This window comes from Condylura cristata, unplaced genomic scaffold (genome assembly GCF_000260355.1).
Source record: "Condylura cristata isolate star-nosed mole 26May11 unplaced genomic scaffold, ConCri1.0 scaffold00012, whole genome shotgun sequence".
NCBI classification, from domain to species: domain Eukaryota; kingdom Metazoa; phylum Chordata; class Mammalia; order Eulipotyphla; family Talpidae; genus Condylura; species Condylura cristata.
Genome location: NW_004567113.1, coordinates 22,380,549 through 22,399,851, shown reverse-complemented (window position 1 = coordinate 22,399,851; position 19,303 = coordinate 22,380,549). Strand labels below are relative to the sequence as shown.

General features: G+C 36.5%; 1 protein-coding gene across 1 annotated transcript in view; it reads right to left on the bottom strand.

Annotated features, from left to right (window-relative positions):
• LOC101631807 (transmembrane protease serine 11E) overlaps positions 1–19,303 on the bottom strand; it is a 68,656-nt gene that overhangs the window by 15,546 nt on the left and 33,807 nt on the right. Inside the window, exons 2-3 of the mRNA XM_004681459.1 lie at positions 4,426–4,547; positions 923–1,044 (exon numbers count right to left, since the gene is read on the bottom strand). Coding sequence (XP_004681516.1) covers positions 923–1,044; positions 4,426–4,547 — 244 coding nt within the window. The remainder of the gene's footprint in view (positions 1–922; positions 1,045–4,425; positions 4,548–19,303) is intronic.

The window sequence follows — 19,303 nt, the reverse complement described above, 5'->3', positions numbered from 1 at the left end:
CTTTAGCTTCTCAGTGCTGTGCTTTAACCCGCTGCGCCACAAGGGAGGGCCTATACCTAAGTAATTTTAATCTTATAGTGTTTTGGTCAAAGTCACTTCTTTAGGAAGTTTAAGAAACAACAACCAGACCTCCTGATGGTACAAGGGGTTAAGTCTCAGCACTATGAGCTATCTGCAGTTCCTGGCTAGAGGTGACCACCTGGTGTAGCAGACCTCTCCTGTCTCACCTCCTGCTCCCCTCAGCAGTGTATTTCAGTAATTCTGCCTATTCTGCTCCCCACTCTGTCTGTGGTGAATCCTTTGAACTCCACCTGCACACCCCCACCCCCCCACCACTGCACCTCTGGCCTGTAACCCAGTTCTTGTATGCATAAATAAGTAAATAAATCTTAACAAAACAAAACAAAACAAAAAAGAAACAACAACCATATTTTGAGTCACTCTCACATTCCCAGAATTGCTGAACCTGCTGATCAAGATTGTAACTCTAGGTAAGGATAGAGAGGGAATGACATAAAGGGATGACTAAATGTCACTTGTTTGTCCTGCAAGGCACACTCTCTCAAGTCATGTATTATCAGTTTTGTGTTATATCTGTGAGGTTGGTCCTCTTCCCATTTTATAAAATGGGAAGGGGTTAAAGACTCAGCTCTATTAAGCTATCACCAGCCATAGTGGCACTAGTTCAAACCCTGGCCAGGCAGCTGACCCAAATGGCACAGCAGACCTCTCCTGTCTTGCCCACTGCTCCCCTCCACAGTGTATTTCAGTTGGCCTACCTGTTTTGCTCCCTACTCTGGTGAATCCTCTCACTGTGGCACCTGTTGCCTACATCCTAGCTCTTGTATACATAAATAAATAAAAATAAATCTCAAGAAAAAAAGTACCAAAAATGCCTTAAAAATGGAGAAAAAGTGCTTACCATTAATTCAATTTTCTGGCTCATTTCTGTGAAACTTTTCGAAGCTTCTTTTCCATATTCATCATACAACTGGTCACTTGTGAATGACAGTGTGCTATAGTAATTGTATGTCTTCCTTTGATCTACAAGGAAAAAGGCAAACCTATCGTAATGTTTTACCAAGTGTGTGTAAAGGATCATTTCCCCAATTTGGTGATAGCTAGAAAGACTAACAGGAAATGATATCTCTACTCCAGGCCATCAGCTCCATTATCCTGCCCTGGCCTTCATGTTTATGTAGTATAAAAGAGAGTATTCACCATGATAAGATTTAAAGTATAAAAACTATAAGAAATTATTGATATTCTGGGGCATTATCCACAGACTGTACTGAACCTGTCTAATTACTCATGTGATCCATTCCTGAATAACCTTCAGAAGGAAATAAGTCATGCCATCTGAGCAAACAAACATGGGTGGGTGTAGACGTTTCTCAAGGGTAAATTTATTTTATATTTCTGAAGTAGATTGTTCCCAATTCAGTAAACTACACATCGACTCTGGTCATGAGAATGCTAGTGTGAGAAAATTTATTTTGGCTAAATAGATTTTATTTGTGTAGGTATCTTGTTCTTCCCTTTGTTCCTACCAGCAACAGGGATTACCTTGACTCTTCCCCAGACACTGTCTCCACTTTCTGCACCCAATTGAAACAACGCACATTTTTGATCTGCTGAAGAATAAGTGTACAAATTTTTCATCTGTCCTCCTGTACATAAAGTACAGAGTCCTCAAGATCTATTCAGTGAAGTATGAAGCTGATTACATTTTTCTGTATGAAATCTGTGCTGAGCACTAGAAATACAATGTGATCGAGATGTGTATGGTTGTTGAGGAAAATAGAGTGCACCTCACCCAATTTCTGTCCCTCTTCGCTTATCCTGTCTTGCTTCTCATTCTTTCCCTATTCATTTAACCCCAGAGGAAAAGCAGTTTGCCTTGAGCACCTGTGTTATAGGCATATTCACACATCTCATTTAATTTACACTAACATTTACCCCACACCATGGAAATGCAGTATTTCTCACAAATCAAAACCACATCCTCAGAAAAGTAAGTAAACTGCCGAACTCCAATTTGGCATAGCCAAAAAGATAAATGGGCTTTCAAGCCAAATTCTAACTCTCAAAACACAAGTTTTCTTTATGTAAAGCTTCTTGGGATGTGTGTGTGTGTGTGGGGGGGAATCTCTGTTCACCGAAGATCTGGAAGAAATCTCTCATTTTATAAAAATTGTGCAAAACAAATACTGATGCATTTCAAAGATCTTCCAGAGGATTCAGTGGGAACAGTTTGGGTCAGATACTGACCAGCCTGGATTGAAAGGTCAGGATCTCCTGCACATAACTCTCCAAATAAGGGGCAAAGGAAGTTTTTCACTTGTTCACTTCCTTCTCATGATTGTCCTTACTCTGAACGACCAGGGTAATACAAAGTACACAGATGACTGGTAAAAGGCATGATTTCGAGAAGGTTCTTCCTTCATTGAAATACTGGACTATAGTTCACATTTGTTCTAAATTTGGATCCAACATTCTGCATTTCTAACAAGTTCCAAATTCTGTTAACAATGCAGTACCTAGGTCATGTTGAATAATAGGTCTTAGAAAGGAAAAGATTTATGATTCCTGTAGTAATGTTGGTCGTAACAGATTCACCTTCTGTCATTCAAATCACAGAGGGATAGACATGTAGTTCCAAAGATCTCTGGACTCAAACTGCAGGCATAGTACTATGTTGTCATGGACATTATGCCAAAATGATGTTTCCCAAACCCGATCACCTCCACCTGAAACATATTTGTTTGGTCTGGTTTGCTTATCAAGGTGTGCCAGTTTTTGAACGCTCATGTACTTATTCTTAGTCTACGTCCCCAAGTGGAGGACAGGTCACAATATGACGGTAACCCACACCACAACACTTGCTGTTTGTTCAGGTGTGCTGTGTGGGCAGTGCAACTTTGTGTTCCCTGTTACTCAGCTCATCATCCAAACAACAGCATTCAGGAAGAGGTTCCTGGCAAATCTTGCCAGGTTTGCATTGCTTGTGTATGAGTAAGATTTGTAAGTCTTGGTTTGGAAAAAGATAAAGGAGAATTCATAAAGAACATTTTCTCTCACTGAGGCAAATAAACCTCTAGAATTCCTTATGAAGTATGCCTAAGAAAATAGCACAGATACGGCTCATTCATTTTTTCCCCTTCTGTAGTCACTAACTAGTCAATTAAGTAGATGATATGTAGTCACTACCTAGTCAATTAGGTAGACTTCATTCCGTAGTCACTAGTTAATAAAATAGCTGATATGAGACAAGCACCTCCTAAATTCTGGAAATTTAAAAGTGAATAAAACATAGTCCTAGGCATCCATGGTGAAGACATTATTGGACTTGACCCATATATTACAGATTTGTCTAATTGTAATGCTATTTCCAGATTTCTCTTTGTGGTTGAAAACATGTGCTGGAGAAATTACCAAAATACAGATACCTCAAATTTAAAAACCTGTATGTGGGTAAATTCTACCAAAAGTATTTATACTACATATAATATTTCCTTAAACTTCCCACAAATGAGCTACCTTGTTTTGAAAACTGAGATTGAACTGTGTCAGCTAATGGAAGAAAATAAACACCTTTACGATCACCATTTCTGTTTACAGAAAGTAGCTTCTGCAAGTTCCAATTAAATGATAATCAGGTGATTAGCTTCTTTGGTTACAGGGTCTTAAACATCAAAGCATTATCTAATCACTAAGGGAGATATTAAACCCATAGGTCATAGTGGAGTTGATTAACCTGAGGCAGGGCAAAAGAAAACTTCAGAAGGGTTATTACACACTGTAAGAACATGACTGAGCACCCTGGGGATCTTTCTAATAACAGGTCCTTCAAAGCAGCAAGGCACCTTGATTATCGCAGTGAACCTCTTCGTAATTACTTTCTCTGCACACCCTGTCCCTTTAATCATTTGCAGTATATCCCAAGATGAGATTCAAAATAACAAACCAGACACTTATTCAACATTAGATCACTATAAGCATTTTTTCCAACTTAAACAGAATACAGCCTACTTCTCTATGATCCTTGTTTTTGCAGTTAAAACTTATTTGTCAGGATTTCAATGAGCTGGAATTATTTTCAATCAAGGTGATTGCCTTATGAACCCAAACAACTCAAGATGTTGGACTCCTCTGGCTTTCCTCTACTTAAGACTTGATTATCCGTAAAAAGAAAAGGAAAAAAAAAAAAAAGCATTCTCTTCCCAGCAGGAGCATTACTACATCAAAGACAAAATCAAGAATTCTCCTTGTCAAAATAAGAGACAAGGCAGGCAAAAATTCTTGGAACCATTCATGCAAATGAATTACAGTAATGAATGATAATCCTGAGGCAAATCCAAACAGGACCGTACAGGTGGAAATACTGGGGCTAAATCTCAGGATGTCAGTACATCCCATACTCACTGTATCTCACATAATGGACAATGAGCCCAATGCACACTGCCAGCACAATCAGGGAGATAAAGGTGATGAGGCCGATAACCCAGGGCTCCAAGCAGGCTCTCTTTCTGACTTTCACAATTGGCCTGAAAAAGAAAGCACTAGATAAATGACACTGCAAAGCACACTGTGCTCTTAGGAAAAGGAGATCTTTCCGGGGAATTTGGGACACGAAGGTGGAAGATTACTGTTTTAATCCAGAACATATCACAATCCCAAGCAGTTGAAGATAATCCTAGGTTATATTATTACAGGCAAAAAGCTTTTACTCTTTTGTGGCTCAGTTTCCTTCACCATAAAGTGAAGATGGGGTCCCTCCCTGGTGGCGCTGTGGGTTAAAGCGCAGCACTACGAAGCTTAAGCCACTTCCGCATGAGTTCAATCCCCGCCTGCCCCGGAGGTGACCCACATGGTTCAGCAGACCTCTCCTGACCCGCCTGCTGCTCCCCTCAGCAGTGTACTTCCTCACTCAGCCTGTTCTGCTTCCCACTGTCTCTGGTGAATCCTCTGACCGCCTCTGCACCTCTGGCCTGTACCCCAGTTCTGTATGCATAAATAAATAAATCTTTAAAAAATAAATAAGTAAATAAAGTGAAGATGATGTAGGGCCAGGTGATACAGGTTAACGTGTTGCTCATAGGATTCATGTGAGGGCTTAATAAATTGCAATATGTGAAGTGTTACAACAGTGCCTGGCATATAGGAAGTGCTGCTAGCTGTAATTAATTCATCTGGCTGTGCAAAGACACTGAATTAGGCACTGCAAGAGCTATGAAAACATTTAAAGCTGATTTTGAACACTCTAAATGCTACAAAAGCCTATGAAGTATGCTTGAACTAGACCAAGTTCCAAATAGAGTTTCCAATTCTACTTATCTATACTTTTATATTTCTAAACCCAATTTTGAGGATACAATAAGAGATTAGATGATTCTTCTAAAGAGCCTGGTTTTTTGAGTCATTATTTACTTCTAACCTTCAGTGATAATACTGAAAAAATCCCTTTTGATGTAATTTTTTCAACCTGCCTCATTTGTTTTGCCTTCAAAACACATAGGCTAAAAAAAAAGTTGGTCAACCTGGTATTTGTTTGATAAGTAAATTTGCCTTTCCTTTGCTAAGAAAGCTCAAAAGTTTAAAACAATGAAATAAGAAGTTAGAATTGACTACAGAGTGAGTTTTTATTCAAAGTTCAGAGGTAGGTATAAAATTACTTTAAAATTCTTGAGTTAGCACATTGGTAGATTCAATGCCATGTACTCTTATCTCTATAGGTCTGCCTGGTACATGAGGATGGGTGTGGAGTGGGAGGGAAATTTTATCCTGGAAAGAAAACCGGGGTTGAAGTAGAGTAAAGAGAACTCTGGATCCAGCTGTTCTTCTCACTAACTCTGTAGTTTGGATTAATCACTTAAACTCCAAGCTGAGTTTCTTCATCTGTCAGTAAGGGACAGAATACCTGTCTGTCTAAAGCACATGATTGATTATAGGAACCCATCATCAATGTGAAAACTTCTTGCAAACTGCAATACATTTCCTAATATATAATTTTCGCTTACGGAATCAAGGAGATATTGTTTCCCAGTGGTATAGGGCCAGGAAATGATATTATCATTTGATCCCTGCCACATCATCATCACATCCTGGTTCTGACATGATGTTCTGTTCTATGGGAACATCGTTGTAGAAGTCAATAGTGTCATCATTACTTCATGACTCTACCCCTGCCTAAGGCCCTGTGATAGCAAAAGGCTCCAGGGACTCTACTTGGTCTCCTTCTATGTACCTGTGACTTTCCCATGGGGCTGTAACCAAGGGAACTTCATCTTCCTCTCTCCAATCTCTTCAATCTCCAGTTTTCCCTTGAGTGGAATTGCAAACACCTGTTCCTAGAATGGCAATTTTTGCAATATAAAAAGACTTCTCCATACGATGGTTATTTTTTTGTATGTGCTGATGTATCTAAAAACTGATTCCTCTTCTTCATCCCTGATGCTTGCTATCCACTTGTTGCAGAAGAAAGGAGATGCATATAGCAGACGTAAGCAAAACTCTGAGGGGCACGTGGGGAGGGAGGTCCTTTGACTACTGTCAAAACATTCTGACTTGTAATTTGAAGAAATATGATATAATTATCAAAAGTATATGATCATTATACAGAATTCTGAAATATCAGGTTTGTTTATTGCACAATAATTTAAGGATGACAGAAAAATAAATAATTGTAGCCATTAAATTAATGCAAAGCTTTATGTGTTAACATGCAAAAGGTCAATGACACATATTAATAACAACAAGTTGCAGAATAATTTGAATTCCATGTTCTAGTTTTTGTAAATAATAAAACCATATATTTTTGTGGATAACAAAATATATAGACACAATTGTTATCTTTAAGAACTGGAATAATAGAAATAAGAGATTTATTTTAATTTATATACTTTATATTGTAGTGGATTTTTTAAAATAAGGAACACCATGGCTTTTATAAGTGGAGTCCTCCACATTATCACGTCCAAGGTACCAGTGTGCCCTTCTCTCTTGAACCTCACATTTCATAACTATTTTAGTGATGTTCTATCTTTGGTAGTTTTGAGGTGAGAGGCATGGTAACAAAGGTAAAGAGAGAATCAACATAAAACACCTTGAATAAAAAAAGGATTTTTCAAAATACTATCACCAATTTATTTACTATATAATGTTGTGCCAACAGATTTAATTCTCTCCCTTGTTTTCTCCATATAGAAAATAGAGATAATAATTCCAGACTCCCCTAACCTGATGATCTATGTAGACATAGAAATGACTTTGTATTTCTTTGTGTGCCCAAGTAAAAGATCATTGTATAAAAATAATGACTATTATTATTATCTTCATTATTTAATTATTAATAATATGGGTAATGATCATATTACTGAGATGTTTGTCATTTGAAACATTAGCTCTTCCCAGTCTGCATGGTATTGTTTTTCAAGCTGATTCATCCTATTTCTTAATTAGTTTTTTGGTTGTTCTCTTAGTAATTCTGTACTGAATTATTCTAAGTTATACGTGGTGGAAGTGTGCTCAAAAAATTTCAAAAATGGAGGAACAAATCCATTTTACATATCAACAGGCACGTATGTAATTAACACCTTCCTGCACATAAACCCCATTAATAATTAGTGCAACCTGTTGAAACTTAGCTGAACTTCCTCATGTAAATTCACCTCAGACAGACAATTAAATTTTAATAGTTTCAATGATATCAGATTGTTTTCTTTGTATGATTTTTCTTTTCAGTTTAAGTATGCATGTGGTTAGGTTGAGAATATAGCAGATAAATATACCAAGTGAGTTTAATAGAGCAATTAAAATTTAATAGAGCATTTGAGTAAATCCTAATATTCTGAAAGATAATATCTTCAGCATTGCACTACTGATACCACTTCTTAATATGTAATCTTTAGAATAGTATTAAAAAAGCAAAGTAGCAAAACAAGAAAAAGGCAAGGGAGAAAAGGAATAAGTGTCAAACAAACTGTATAGCAAGCCCTGGAGAATTAAAAAACAGCAGTGTTTCACATAGAAGTCTACCCAAACAAGCCCCTACTTAGCATATCAACCACAGATTAATAATTAATCTCAAAATCTTGTTCATTTTCTATAATGATATTCTTAATTTGTATGTTTCACCAGCTCAGTCCTACTGAACAGTTTTGAATGAACATTGTCAATCATACCTGTAAAACTGGTGGTTCCAAACATTATCAATTATCTAAACGAAAGTTCAGCAAACTTTGCTGTAAAAATCCAACTAGATCTATATTGAACTTTCTGGGTCATATTTCTCTGTTTTAATGATTCAGTTCTGCAGTTGTGCAAAAGCAGTCATGGACAATACATAAACAAATGAATGTGGCTATGTTCCAATAACACATTCTGTGCATTGAAATTTGAATGTAGTATTGTATTTACATGTCAATTTTTCTTTTGATCTGTTTTCTACCATTTAAAAATACCTGTCTTTGCTCAAGCACCAAGCTAAAAACATGTAATGAAACCAGATTAGGCCGTTGGGTCATAGTTTACTGATGACTAACTTGGGTAATAGCCTATAAGTCAATGCTAATTGTATTAGGAAGCTATGATGAACTTTTCATTTTCTAGACTCATTTTCATGGCAACTGTGGTCTGTCTGCAGTGTCTTTGCCACTAAACTTATATTTTCACCAAGATTTGGCCTATCACTTGATAATAGATTTCTCTTCAGTCTCCCAAGTCTTGAATCATTCTCCATTGCTATGAGCTGTCTTTCTAGAAGTGATTTAACTAGCAGTTGAAACTACTTAACACCCAAGTCAGCTTCAGTTAGTTTGATGTTCACCCTATTCCCTACAAAATCTCAAACTCTTTGCACCTATTGCCTCTCCTGAGCATCTGTGCTATGCTTACATCATAAAAACCTGTGTATATTTAATAGCCAATTTAAAAAAGTACGCTCCACTTCAGTCAGGTCTCTTTGATGCTGAGTATATTGCAGTAGGCATTTGAGCTCCTGGGACAGGGTCTTGGTCTTACTTATCTCTGTATTTTCTGACCATGTATTCAAGAAATATTCAGAGGAAGCTCAACTGAACATGACTAAACCAAATTGAAGTGACCACTTGACAATGCCACGGTATGAATTTCCATCTTTCTCAAAACAATACAGTGCCTTATGACTGATAGTTTCTTAAGTCAGTGCTTAAGACTTAAAATATCACTTAATAGTATTATTTCACTTTTTTTATATGTTTGGTTTATTTCTTTAGTGCTTAGTAGAGTGTGTGCTTATCATAGCCACACAAAAACTTTAGATTTTTTTTTAATGTGTGGAAAATTCATGCCAGGTGACATTGGTAATATCTTTAATCTTTCATATTTCTAGAATAAAACTATACAAATATGTAGGGTGGAACTAAATTTTGTATATGTGTGCATTAACTGTATGTTTTTATTGCCAGGTTTTTAAGAAGAAATAGAAAACTAATTACTCTGTATAGCATTACAAATACCATATTTCTGTCCCATCTGCTAATACACAAACACATCTATAAAGTTTCTGATAGTATAAGCCATGTCTTTGCACTAGATTATGTGTTCAATCCCTATAATGAATTATTATTTATGAATAATATAGACAAGTTACAATTAATTATACTCAGGTGGTAGGCTAATTGCTAAGCAACCATTTCCACTTCTCTTTTATAGCATTGAAAACAAATGATGTGAAGCTTATTTTCTTATTTCATTGTTTTACTTACATTTCATTTTCTTCCAAACTGATTTATGTATAGGATATGCATGTATGTTTGTGTGTGTGTATAAACCATTGATATGTATATGTGTGTATACACACACACACACACACACACAATGTCCCTTTAAGCCACCTTAAACATCTGTGTGCATATATATAACTAACTATATATGGATTTATATGCATAAATTAAATTTAGAGGTACCAGATGAAAGCAAAGATAAACAAAAACATAAAATGGAAATAATAATGGAATTTGATATCAAAATTCCCCTACAGGGCTTTACTTAAGTTAAAAACACAAAATTTAGAGCTTTCTAAGAGCCAACTCAAGAGCACAACAAACTCTGCTTAGATACATTCTTTTCATGTCACCAAAAGATAAAAACTGAGCTCAACAGCAATACAATTTTTAACTACTCATAAGAATACTGTATTATATAATGAACTATATTTTCTACAGTATTCTTAGCATAGCAATAAAAAAAAGATTTACAGTACTCTTAGTATTTCCCTCACATCTGATAAGTGGCATCAATTGCTATTATTAAAAGCAGTTGGATGGGTAAGGTGGAGACAGTATGAAATAATTCAGATACCAAGCTCTGCAAATTTTTAGAAATATCTGGACAATATTTTATTATTGGAATGGCTTCATGTTATTTTCACATTATAAGGTATCTAGAGATTATTAAAATAATAGGCATAAAATTACATTTTCAAAGAGCATAGTACTGTTTAGTAGAGTAGTAAGTGAATATTGTAAATGTCAGAAGACCCTGTCACTTAGGCAAGTGACAGCTTAACCATCCCATGTTTAACCAACCATAAAACATTAGTGATAATATCTTTCCTCCCACCTACTTTAAAAGGAAGTAATGAAGATAACATATGCTGTCATCAGACTTTGTTAGAGATATGTACTATATAAGTACTCGTGGTAACTCAACAGTAAGGAATGCTTTGAACGCCATTGCATTTGTCATCAAGCTTATTAATTAAGTTCTCAATCAGATTTGGTTAGCAGAGAGAATTACAAACTGAGATTTAGGTGGACACCTTGCTGACCTCTAGAAATTTACAATCACGGAGAGATGAGGTGGTAAAAATTAAAGATAGTATTAAGTAATTATAGATTTAAAGACTTACAAATTGAACTACTTTAACCCTTAATCCCATTAATAAATTTGCTTGTTTTTCTTCAAATTCTTTCTAGTTCAAAACAATAAACTTGGCAGAATCTGAGGAAGCTGCCTTAAAGTAGCAATGCCACACAGAAATGCTGCCTCTAGTCATAGGGCAATGTAATAAACACTTAAAAATATGGGGCAAAAGTTTTAACAGGAGTGGCTGAGTATGTCACAACAAGTATACTGGAAGGAAAAAAAAAAGGTTAAGAAATATCAACTAGAGACACTGTGAGGCTGATAAAAAGCAAAGACTCAAACTTTTTGCCATGTGAGATTTCCTTCTCCAGAATCTGCCCTGTGACTTGTCTAGATGCCTCCTTAAAGCTGACAAAATGTAGCAGAAATAACTGAACTCGGGAACCCAGCGAGCTGCACTTTGTACTACAATATTCTCATATAAAGATTGAATCCTTACTTTCTCATATTAAAATGCCAAGAGCATATTTAATATCACAGTCTCCCTATCCCCTAGCCCATGTGTGTGCTCAAGATTTCCTCAGGTGTTAAAAACAATAGAGATTTTAATAGATCTAGAAACTTTAATTTTCACCAAACCTAATGTTCCATGCTTCAAATAGCCTAGCAAAACCTGTTGTTTTTTTTTATTATTTAATAGTCAGCATTTACTAAACAATCAACTTTTACCTTTTTAAAAATGTTTCTGCCAGATAATTTGGAATGCTTAGATGAATGAACTACAAATCTTTTCAAATAATATAAATAACATATCTAAGAGTAAATTAAAAAGATTCTTCCTTGCATTTTAAGTTGAGTTTTAAAATCTCTAGACCCATAAGATTACATTTTTTTAAAGATTTATTTATGTATGCATACAGAACTTGGATACAGGCCAGAGGTGCAGAGACGGTGAGAGGATTCACCAGAGACAGAGTGGGGAGCAGAACAGGCAGATTAACAATGTACACTGTTGAGGGGAGTAGCGGGCAGTCAGAGGTCTGCCGTGCCATGTGGTCACCTCCGGGGTGGGGACCAAACTCATGCTGAAGTGGCTTTAGCTTCTTAGTGCTGTGCATTAGCCCACTGCACCACCAAGGAGGGCCCTTAAGATTACATTTTGTGTAAGCTACTGAGGGCCCTATATTGAAATGGGCCAGCTAGAACACATGTTGTGACCCCTGGGTCTTCTAGTTTGCTGTTTCCCTAGACACAATCCCTCAGGTAATCTAGACATTTCTGGACATAACAATGTATGGATTCTGTTAATATTTATAATATTCTTCCAAAAGTAAAAATTTTTGGTTAATGAAATTCCTTCCCATTTGCTAGTTGGTAATATATGGAAATACTGAGTATTTAATTTGGATGGAACACGAAATTTATGAACCTGATCATTATATACTCACTTTGGTTTAATTATGCACTAATGTAGTGTCATTTTAATAGTGACATACAATGAAATGTACTAAGACTTCTAGCATAAGCTAGAAGTTGCTATATAAGTGTATATCATAAACATTAAAACAACGGTATCATCTTATCCAAAAGAATAAAACATTTTCAATTGCCAGTGTCCATATTTTGTTTTAAAAGATTTATTTATTTATGCATACAGAACTGGGGTATAGGCCAGAGATACAGGGGTGGTGAGAGGATTCACCAGAGACAGAGCGGGGAGCAGAACAGGCAGATTCCTGAAGTACACTGCTGAGGAGAGCAGCTGGCAGGTCAGGAGAAGTGGATCACCTCCAGGGCTGGGATCGAACTCATGCTGAAGTGGCTTTAACTTTTTAGTGCTTGTGCTTTAACCCACTGTGCTACCAGGGAGGGCCCAGCCAGTGCCCTTATTTTTAATGCCAATCTATATTGGTCATGGCTACCAAATCTGGCACAGCCACTCACATCACTTGTCTAAACTTCAGGCCCATATATCCACCTGTTTATTATTGATTACAATAGGATATACTTTTTCATCTTCAAATTATCTTGTCTATGTAGAAACTTTTGTTCCTCCTTATAATAAAATCTTCCATATCTAGTTGGGCACATGGGCAAGATAATTTCTATTACTTTGTGAACTGCTCTATCAGCCCTTAGCCTACATCCAGACTTGATTTTCATTAAACTTAAATAAAATTCCATTTTGTGGAAGCCACTGTTATAATAAACTTTCTGTTATAAGGAATGTAATACTATTACAATATGCAATATGCAAAACGTATTAGTTTCACAATCAAGGTAAATTGTGAGTTTGTGTATTTATCTTTGGGAAAAGAGGATATCAAGAAACAAAATCATCTTGTAATTACTGTATATAAGAAAGGTGATGAAATACTTTTGCTATTCTCTAGACACATTATTTGAAATACAAATAATACATTTAATATTAATAAATTAGAAGACCAAATTTCCATCTGTGATCTCATCTCCTTATCACTCCTTATAATAAGCTCTATGACTTTAAGAAAATGACTTCTGTTTTCTTAAAATACAAAGGTCTGGACTTTGACCTCAAAGCACTTCAGTTTGGTCTTCTGACTCAATACTAGTTGACTCTGAGCAAATTGCTCATCTTTTCTGGGTTTATGTCCCCTCATCTAAAACTGAAGATTACAGGGGGCCTCCCTGGGGACATAGGGGTTGAACGCAGCCACTGTGGCCTGCGTTCAATCTCCAGCCAGGGAGTTAATCCATATGGCACCACAGACTGCTTTTCTGCTCCCCACTCTTTCTCTAGTGAATCCTTTCACATTAACCCCCAGCCACAGCACCTCTAGCTTACACCCTAGTTCTCATATGCATAGATAAATAAAAATAAATATTTATTACAAAATAAAATAAAAAAGATAATGAGAAGTTCTAATGATAAGATTCTTCCAGGGATTAAGTGAAATAACACTTATAAAGAAATTGGTGCCATGCTGGACACATAGTAAATGCTCATAAAAACAACTTAGCTATTGTCATTATTTCCCTTTTCATAATGAGAAATCAATTTTTTTAAGTGGGTTCAAAAATCCTCAAGTTATTTCACATGTGCCTGAGAGGATAAGAAGGTGGAGTAGATGAGGCTTCCAAGCGTTTGTCCCACTCCAACTCTAGCAACTCTGCTCTATGAATAAGGATTTTTCATTAGGCCTTATGTGCAAACAGGATTCAATTAGTCAAGAAAATTGGAAAATCACTCATCCTTGGACTCACCTAGTCCTAAATATCCATGAGTAAGGCCACAGTCAGTCACTAAGTATAGAGTTTTGTCCTAAGATTTAGAACTCGATTTAAGAAGCCCAAATCTAGTTTTAATATGGGTCAGTATCCTGGCTGGGGTTCGAACATAACAGATGTTCAAGTGCTAATTAAAGCTTGACTGTATTATAGTTTGAAAGGTTGCTTTGAATATTTTAGATGTATTATTTATTACCTCTGGAATTTTCTTGGTGAGAAAAGTCGAGACACAAAGATTAACTGAAAAAGAAGGAAAGTTGGGTCTATTTAATAGGGGAATACTGTTCTATCAGGGATCATGATACTGTGGAGGAAGTAGTGAATACTAGAGAGCACAGGACTGGAATTCAAACATGTATATTCAAACTCCAACCTTACAATCACTGTAAGATTTTCAAGTCTCAGTCTTCCTAGTCTTTGGTTATGAAGTTATGACAATATTAAAATCATTTGCCTCAGGCCTCCTTGGTGGCAAAAAAGACTTTTTGCCACCAAGGAGGCAAACTACCACAGCCACTATGGTATGGGGTCAAACCCCAGCCAGGGAGCTGACCCACACAGCACAGCAGACCTTTTCTGTCTCACCCACTGTTCCCCCTCAGCAGTGTTTATCAGTGGATCCACCTATTTTGCTCCCCCTGTCTCTGGTGAATTCGCTCACCCTAAGCACCTCTGGCCTATACCCCAGTTCTTATATGCATAAATGAATAAAAATAAATCTTAAAAAAATAATAAAATGACTTGCCTCACAGCGTTGTTTTAAGTACAAAATTAAAAAATTATATGTTGGCCTTGTGTATGTAAATATAAAAATACTACATGTATATTCATGTACAAACCTATACATACATGAATATACATATATGTATTCCTACAATATGTATTATCTCTGAATTTCACTAAATATAGCCTCAGTCGACAAATTTTGCTGTACATTAATTTTTTAAAGGACATACATTTTATATATATGTGAATGTAAATAGTAATAATAAAATAATAATGATGATGATAATATCCATTGGATTATATAGTCACCTATGTTAACATAACTCTTCTCCTTGCTGGCATTGGGCTAAGAGGGCAGATTTTATATCTAGTTTTGACTGACTCACCTATTCCTATAACAACATACAAATTACCTAATCTTTGAGTGTTATATCACTTATATTCTAGATCACAGACAGCAATACTTCCTGTCTCTCAGCCTATAAAATTTATTGAGACCTCTATCCAGTGAATATTCCATAGTTCCTTGTAAATTGAACTTTAACCTCTTATAATGAAATTAGCTAGTAGAAACACCTAGTTAGACAAAGACATTGTGAGCATGAAATAGCATTGTGATGAAATAGCGTAGATTTGGAGTCACATCATCCTGGTTAATCCCCATTTCTGCCTTTTCTCGCCCCTAGGCAAATCATGTTACCTGTTCGAGCTTCAGTTTCCTCATGTCTAAATGAGTGTCACAATATGAACAGTATTAGGGCTATCGTTGGCACCTAATACTATGAAACATATGATAGCAGTTATTATCTAGTTCTGCAGTGACTCATAGTTCAACTTTAAACAAAGCACTAAATCTTCTATACTGTTTCTCCACTTTGTGGCATCACCTGATATTTTCAGATGTCAGGCATCAGGACAGAATTTAATGATGACTATGCAGTGTGTTGGATTCCCATAAGTTGAGGTTTATCATATCAGGGTTTCTAGTCAAAAAAATCACAGAAATTGCCCAAACATGCAGCCCTGCATGTACCTTGAGGAAGGTTGGGCTACAGGTTCTAGCATGACATGTCTCTGCAGCCCGTTTTTCTTTCTCAACTTAAAACTTTCCTACTCTCTAATCCATGCACTAAATTACATGCAAAACTATGATAGTATTCTTCAAAATTTTCACGCACCATCTTCTATGAGGACACGTCCAAAGGAGTGTGTTTTGCAAAATTCTTTGTGCAGTTCCTCTAAACCCAAGAAGTGCAGCTGAGAACCCCCTTCACCACTTGCCATCTAAAAAGTCCTGCTGCACAACTGTTCAATTCATCGAGCATACTTGCAAATTTCATTGCTTAGATGTGTTGAAAGCAGACAATAACAAAAAATTAACAAAGGTCCACTGGTTATAGTTACTACATTCTGATGAATTCCATGAAGGAAAATGCTACACTGAGATGAACTTGATTATCACATAATAGCAAATGTTATCATTCTTTTTAGAAAACAGTAAAAGTGGCATTGAAGTTGTATGGTCTCAGTCCTGGATCACTTTTGAAATAGAGTGGAAAAGTTAATTCACATGCCTATCTTGTTTAGGTACAAAGACAGTTTTAAGAAAATTAAATAAGAGCAGTCAGTGAATTTTTTAAAGTGTTCCCCCAAAACCACTAAAGAAATTTGCTCTTTATATATGCTTTTCCTTATAATCTACAGATAGTCTGTTTCTTCACCTATATGTTCTATGCAGGTATGCCTGTGCAAAGATCCACATTTTCTCCCTGTGTGTATATGCATGTTTTCCATTTCTCTGTACAAATATAAACTTTCCAAATGTTTTACAGTAGAAAAGCATTGACATTAGAAACAGAAAGGCCAAGGTCAAGTTCTGACTATCTGAGCTACAGTTATTTTACTTTTTAATAATGCAATAACATCTCTCACAGGATTTTCAGAATTAAATGAGATAGCATTTTACAAAGTATACAATACATAATAGGTGCTCAACGTTTTGTTGCAGACAATTTATTAAACAATAAGTATCACTAAAAGTTGCCACATGGACCAAGAGTGATTTAAGCACAAGAAGTAAGTTCCTGCCTTAAGCACTAGAGGCATCATAAAGCAAATATGAGTCTTAACCTCAAGCCCTACAGTATCATTATTTATCGACTAATTTCAAAAGGGTAGTATTACTAGATTAGTTTATATTAGGGTTTTCCTCAATTAGCAGATTTGTTTGATCCAAGTAAGATCATATCCCTATTTGGTTCAAATTGCCCAAATCATGTCTGTAACCTCCCTTCGGTTTCCAGAACCTTCTGAAATGATCCTGTCCTCCTTAATCATCACTAGGTTGCATAAATAGTCTGTGCCCTTGGAGGGACCAGTGACTAGGATGCAAACACCTCCCATTAAGACATAATTATACCTATTTAAGAAAAACAAAGGGCTACCTCTCTTAACAGCTGACCTATTATATTTCTGCTTTAATTTCTTTCTGTCTCACAGGTTCCTATATAATTATAGATTATATCATTTCTTCTCAAAATTTAGTGAAAATAAGTATTATTTTGTGTAACACAAAGAAATACATTTTAGGATGACAACTGGAATTTTTGACTTTTAATAAGTGTCCGGTGAATCTAATTCAGGGGATCCACAGGTCTCACACTGAAAGATGTTTCTTACCTACCAAGTAAAATTAAAGTTGTCCCTTTTATTTCATTTGAGTATTATTTATTTCATTTCATCTATCTAAATGTCTGTAGCTAATAATGTCCATAAATTCATTCCTTTTTTTTTTTGGATTTATTTATTTACACATACAAGAACTGGGGTACAGGCCAGAGGTGTGGGGAGTGAGAAGATTTACCAGAGACAGTGGGGATCAGAACAGGCAGATTAACTGAAATACACTGCTGAGGGAAGCTGCAGGCAAGTCAGGAGAGGTCTACCATGCCATGTGGGTCATCGTCCTTGCTGGGAATCAAACTTGTGCTGCAGAAGCTTTGGAGAGCTTTGTAGTGTTGCACTTTAACCCTTGGCACCACCAGGGAGGGCCCCAAGTTCAGTCTTTTTAAAAATCTTGTTAGTGATTGCTGGTGAATACATTTGGCATATATGTCTATCACCAATAAAGGTATTTAATATGTTCTTCTCTCTCTAAATCTCTTCTCTATTAATATATTCCTGATAAAGTTTTCTTTAACTTTCTGCTCCGTGGGTTTTTACAAAGCTCATATTTTGACCTCTTTGTGTGCCAAGAATAATATAAGCTTTGGAGGGGAGTGGCAACAAAAGACTATTTACCTAGTCTTAATTTCTTCTTACCCTTATGGTTCTCGTTTAATATAGGGGAACAAATTTGGCTAAAGTGGCAGGAGTATGTCACTTATCAGAACTCTCCACCTGTTGCTTATATGCCTTCTGAGTTAGGAACCAGTGGTCTCAACATAATTGTCTGCATCTATTTCAGGATTTCAGTGGTATCTTTCATCAAAGGATTCCTGTTGGCACATTCATTCAAACCAATGTATGCAGTAAATTTAACCCTTTCCACTCCAGTTCATACTCTTAGATCATCTAGGCCTGGGCCTCTCTAGTGGCACAACAGTTTAAAGCTCAGCACTTTGAAGCTATAGCAACCACAGCAGCACGAGTTCGATCCCAAGCCAGAAGGGAGGTGACCCACATGGCGTAGCAGACCTCTCCTGACCCACCCTCTGCTACCCACAGCAGTGTTCTTCAATACATCTTTCTCTTCTGTTCTCCACTCTGTCTCTGGTGAATCCTCTTACCACTTGCACCTCTGGCCTGTACCCCAGTTCTGTATGCATAAATAAATCTTACAAAAAACCATCTGCGTTCATCAAACATAGATGTGCTCCAATTTTCAGATCAGGAATAATTTTTTTTTTTTTTGTCCTTGCAAGGTCTCTTTCTGTGTACTCTGAAGCAAGACTAAAAAAATAAACATATTGCTTTAAGTAAGATACTGTGTTCAGAAAAACTCACTACTATGCTCTCCCTACTTTATAACTGCTCTGCACAACTTTAACATCCATTCATACCTAGCATAGACAAAGCCAGCAATCTATTTAGTACACTAAATTAAAAAAAAGATTTTTAAAAATCTTTATTTATGCATACAAGAACTAAGGTAAAGGCAGGGGGTGAGAAGAATTCACCATAGACAGAGTGGTAAGCAGGACAGGCAGATTTACTGAAATACACTGTGAGGGGAGCAGAAGGAGAGGTCTGCTGTGCCGTGTGGGTCAGCTCCCTGGCTGGGGATGGGGATGGAACTTGTGCTGCGGTGGCTGGTGATAGCTTGATAGTTTGATAGCGCTGACATTAACCCCTGCACCACCAGGTAGACCCTGGATAAAAGCTTTTTTTAAACACCGCTTTCTATAGTAATATTCTCAATGGTTAAAAAAAAGCTAAGTCGGGGCCCTCCCTGGTGGCGCAG